Here is a 3,879-nt window from a genome sequence, read left to right as displayed (position 1 = left end):
GGACTGGAGGTTCCAGTGTGAGCCCATTCCCAAGAAAGGGCTGGAAGGAAGATCTGGGGAACTCCAGGCCTGTCAGCCTGACCTGGGTGCTTGGCAAGGTTATGGAACAGATCACCTTGAGTGCCATTGCAGGGCACCCACAGGATGGCTGTGGGATCAGAGCCAGCCAGGATGGATTTCAGTATCTGCACTGATGAGCTGCATGTGGGGACTGAGTTCACCATCAGCAAATTTGCAGATGACACCAAGCTGGGTGTGAGTGTGGATATGCTGGAGGGTAGAAGAGCTCGCACAGGGCCCTGGACAGGCTGGATCCAGGGCCCAAATCCAACAAGGTGAGGTTGAACAAGACCAAGTGCCAGGTCCTGCACTTTGGCCACAACAACCCCTGCAGCACTACAGGCTGGGGACAGCGTGGCTGGAGAGCAGCCAGGCAGAAAGGGACCTGCAGGGACTGATGGAGTGCAGGCTGGGCATGAGCCAGCAGTGTGCCCAGGTGGGCAAGAAGGCCAAAGGATCCTGACATGGATCAGGAATAATGTGGCCAGCAGGACTACGGCAGTGATTCTTCCACTGCACTTGGGGGCACTGGTTGGGTAGCATCTCATGGGCTGTGTCAGGTTCTAGGCCCCCTGGGGAGGGAAATTAGAAGAAATTTGTAACAGGAGGTGTAAAGAAAGCAAAGGTGAAGCCAACAAAATGCTCAGGGCAGTTTTGGGGTGGCTGCCAGGCAGCCCTGGCTCTGAGAAAGAGTGTCTGCAGTGGTACTGGAAACTCCCAGCTGATGGGAACAAACTTTCTGGCTGACTGCAGAGGTCAGGACAAAGCTGAGTGGTCTCCCTGGTGTCCCCCAGCCCTTGCTGGCCTCAGGGCTGATGGCATTTGTGCTCCCTCAGGTTCATGTCCCACAGCAACAGCATGGGGGTGCTCCCCCTGCTGTGTGCAATGCAAACAGGGACTGCTGAGCCAGTGCTGCCGTGTCTGTGCCTGCAAGGATGGGGCACCTTTGTGAGCTGGGGAGAGGCCAGGGCTGCAGACGGGGGATGTTGTTGGCAGCTCCATCAGGACGCTCTGGGACGCTGCCCTGGACTGTCCAGCGCACTGGGGGTGGATCAATTCCTGCTCTGCTGCTCCTTCCCATCTCCCCCAGGGCCCTTGCAGAGTCCCAGTGACGCTGTTTGCCCCCAGCCTGCCCACAGCCAACCTGGGGCTGCCCACGGGGCTTTTCTGTGCTGAGCACTTGCCTGGGCGTGTTCTTGAGAGTGTCTGGGCAAGGAGCCTGGAGCCCCCAGGCCCTGGCCTGAGGCGTCAGTGCTGCCCCAGCAGTGCCCATGGCCTGTCCCTGCTGCAGCCCCGGCACTGCCACCCCCAGGGCTGTGCCTGGCCCTGAGAGCACTCAGGCCCTATAGCAACACCAGGGCCACCAGGGCAGCACCAGGGCAAGGCCACGGCAGCAGCACTGGCAACACCAAGTGCTGCTGCTGCAGCTGCTGGGCACAGCTGCTGTGCCAGCAGTGATCTGCCCCCAGCTCTGCACACAGACATTGCTGCTTCAACTCCAGAAAAGTCAATAAAAGGGCATCTCTGCAGAAAACTCTGCTGGGACATCCTTCAGTTCCTTAAAGTCCCTGAGAGCACAGCCCCTCGTTGACACAGTCTGTGGCCACAGGGAAGGTGGAGAGAAACAAAATGAGAAATTGCAAAAACAATGACATCTCTTTGTAGATAATATGAAAAAAAAATTCAAGGGATAAAATACACCACAACCAAACCAACAAGAAGTATCAAGGATGAGTTTTATTAAAAATCATTTGTAGAATGTGGCCAGCAGTTTAATGTTTCATAAACCATCCATTCATCAGTCTCCACACTGCAGCCTTGAGCTCCTGGTTCCTCAGGCTGTAGATGAGGGGGTTCAGGGCTGGAGGCAGCACCGAGTACAGAGTTGACAGTGCCAGATCCAGTGATGGGGAGGAGATGGAAAGGGGTTTCAGGTAGGTAAATATGCCAGTACTGACAGACAGAGAGACCACAGCCAGGTGAGGGAGGCAGGTGGAAAAGGCTTTGTGACGTCCCTGCTCAGAGGGGATCCTCAGCACAGCCCTGAAGATCTGCACATAGGAGAAAACAATGAACACAAAACAACCAAAACCTAAACAGGCACTTACAGCAATGAGCCCAATCTCTATGAGGAAGCTGGAGTGTGAGCAGGAGAGCTTGAGGATCTGAGGGATTTCACAGAAGAACTGGCCCAGGGCATTACCATGGCAGAGAGGAAGGGAAAATGTATTGGCTGTGTGCATGAGAGCATTGAGAAAGGCACTGGCCCAGGCAGCTGCTGCCATGTGGGCACAAGCTCTGCTGCCCAGGAGGGTCCCGTAGTGCAGGGGTTTGCAGATGGACACATAGCGGTCGTAGCACATGATGGTCAGGAGGGAAAACTCTGCTGCAATAAAGAAGAGAAAGAAAAAGAGCTGAGCAGCACATCCTGTGTAGGAGATGGTCCTGGAGTCCCAGAGGGAATTGTGCATGGCTTTGGGGACAGTGCTGCAGATGAAGCCCAGGTCGCTGAGGGCCAGGTTGAGCAGGAAGAAGAACATGGGCGTGTGCAGGTGGTGGCTGGAGGCTACAGCACTGATGATGAGGCCGTTGCCCAGGAGGGCAGCCAGGGAGATGCCCAGCAAGAGGCAGAAGTGCAGGAGCTGCAGCTGCCACGTGTCTGCCAATGCCAGCAAGAGGAAGTGCCTGATGGAGCTGCTGTTGGACATTTGCTGGGGCTGCACATGTGCACCTGTTCATGGAGACACGATAGTGAAGAGTTAGAGGAGATATCTGGAATAAAAATTAAAGCCCATTTTCATATACACCCCCTGTAACACACAGACACTCTTTTGTGTTTAAGAGTTCTGTTGGTTTTTTTTGTAAGGTCCCCTGTATCTTTGCTGCTGTTCACCCTCAGCATTTCTGCTGCCCCCAGGGAGAAGAGAGGAAGTTCTGTGAGGCAAATGATGAGTGGAGAGTGAGGGGTGATGGTCTGTCATTGTAACCTGTTCTGAATTTCACTGGGCCTTAAATTTCACTGGCCTCCACCCTCTTGGAGGGGATGATCAGCTTCACATGCTTCTCCTAAAAAAACCCAGGTACCGCTGAGAGCAAATGGATCCACCACAGGTAAGCCTCACATTGGTAGCCAAGGACTCACATTGCTCATTTCACCAACCAAGCAGCATTTTCAGTGTCAGAACAGCTATGCCTTTCCCCATCAATCTTAGAACTCAGAGATGTTCTAGGACAGCTTTTCACCCTGGATTGAAGCTCCCAACTTGGACTGAAATCTCAGGGAGACTTCCAAGTGTCCTCATGATGGCATTGGATGAAGGGAGATGCAGCTCCTTCCCTGGCTGCCCTGACAGCATTGCCAAGAACCGAGCACTGGGGACCGCATCACCCTGAGCCAGCTGTGCCCCCTGCCAGAGCCCCCAGGGCCAGGCAGCTGCTCCCAGCCCTGTGCTCTGCAGAGGGAACTGGGCCTGCGGCTGAAGAGTTGCCCCATGGCTCTGATGCAGCTCTGCCTGCACAGGAGGGGCTGCATGCCTTGGAGCCCTGGCCCTGAGGGCAGAGGCTGGGCTGGGGGCACAGGAGGGAGGGGGCTTGTTCAGAGGGAGGGGCTGCACTGGAGAGGATTCTCTGGGCATCTCTAAACTGTCCCTGCCACAGCATTGCTGGGTTTTGTTTTCTCTCATTGCCTGATCTTCTCTGCTTCCTGGAGATTTTTCTTATACAAGTGTTTCCCTGTGCCTGATCTCTCTGTGCCACCACTCACAGACCCCAAATCTCTGTGCACTCTCCTTGGCCCTACAGCATCCTCTCTGTTTGCAG

General features: G+C 55.0%; 1 protein-coding gene across 1 annotated transcript; it reads right to left on the bottom strand.

The window, feature by feature from the left end:
• Positions 1-1,832: 1,832 nt before the first annotated feature.
• LOC134434084 (olfactory receptor 14I1-like) lies at positions 1,833-2,768 on the bottom strand. Its single transcript, XM_063182780.1, has one exon. The coding sequence runs from the start codon at positions 2,766-2,768 to the stop codon at positions 1,833-1,835; it is 936 nt and encodes a 311-aa protein (XP_063038850.1).
• Between the last annotated feature and the right edge of the window lie 1,111 nt (positions 2,769-3,879).

Source organism: Melospiza melodia, unplaced genomic scaffold (genome assembly GCF_035770615.1).
Source record: "Melospiza melodia melodia isolate bMelMel2 unplaced genomic scaffold, bMelMel2.pri scaffold_32, whole genome shotgun sequence".
In the NCBI taxonomy this organism is placed as follows: Eukaryota; Metazoa; Chordata; class Aves; order Passeriformes; family Passerellidae; genus Melospiza; species Melospiza melodia.
The sequence above is the reverse complement of the archived record's forward strand: the minus strand, read 5'-3'. Positions and strand labels throughout refer to the sequence as shown.

Excerpts from the sequence above, each read along its gene's own strand:
- LOC134434084 (XM_063182780.1), bottom strand. The coding sequence starts at position 2,768 with ATGTCCAACAGCAGCTCCATCAGGCACTTCCTCTTGCTGGCATTGGCA.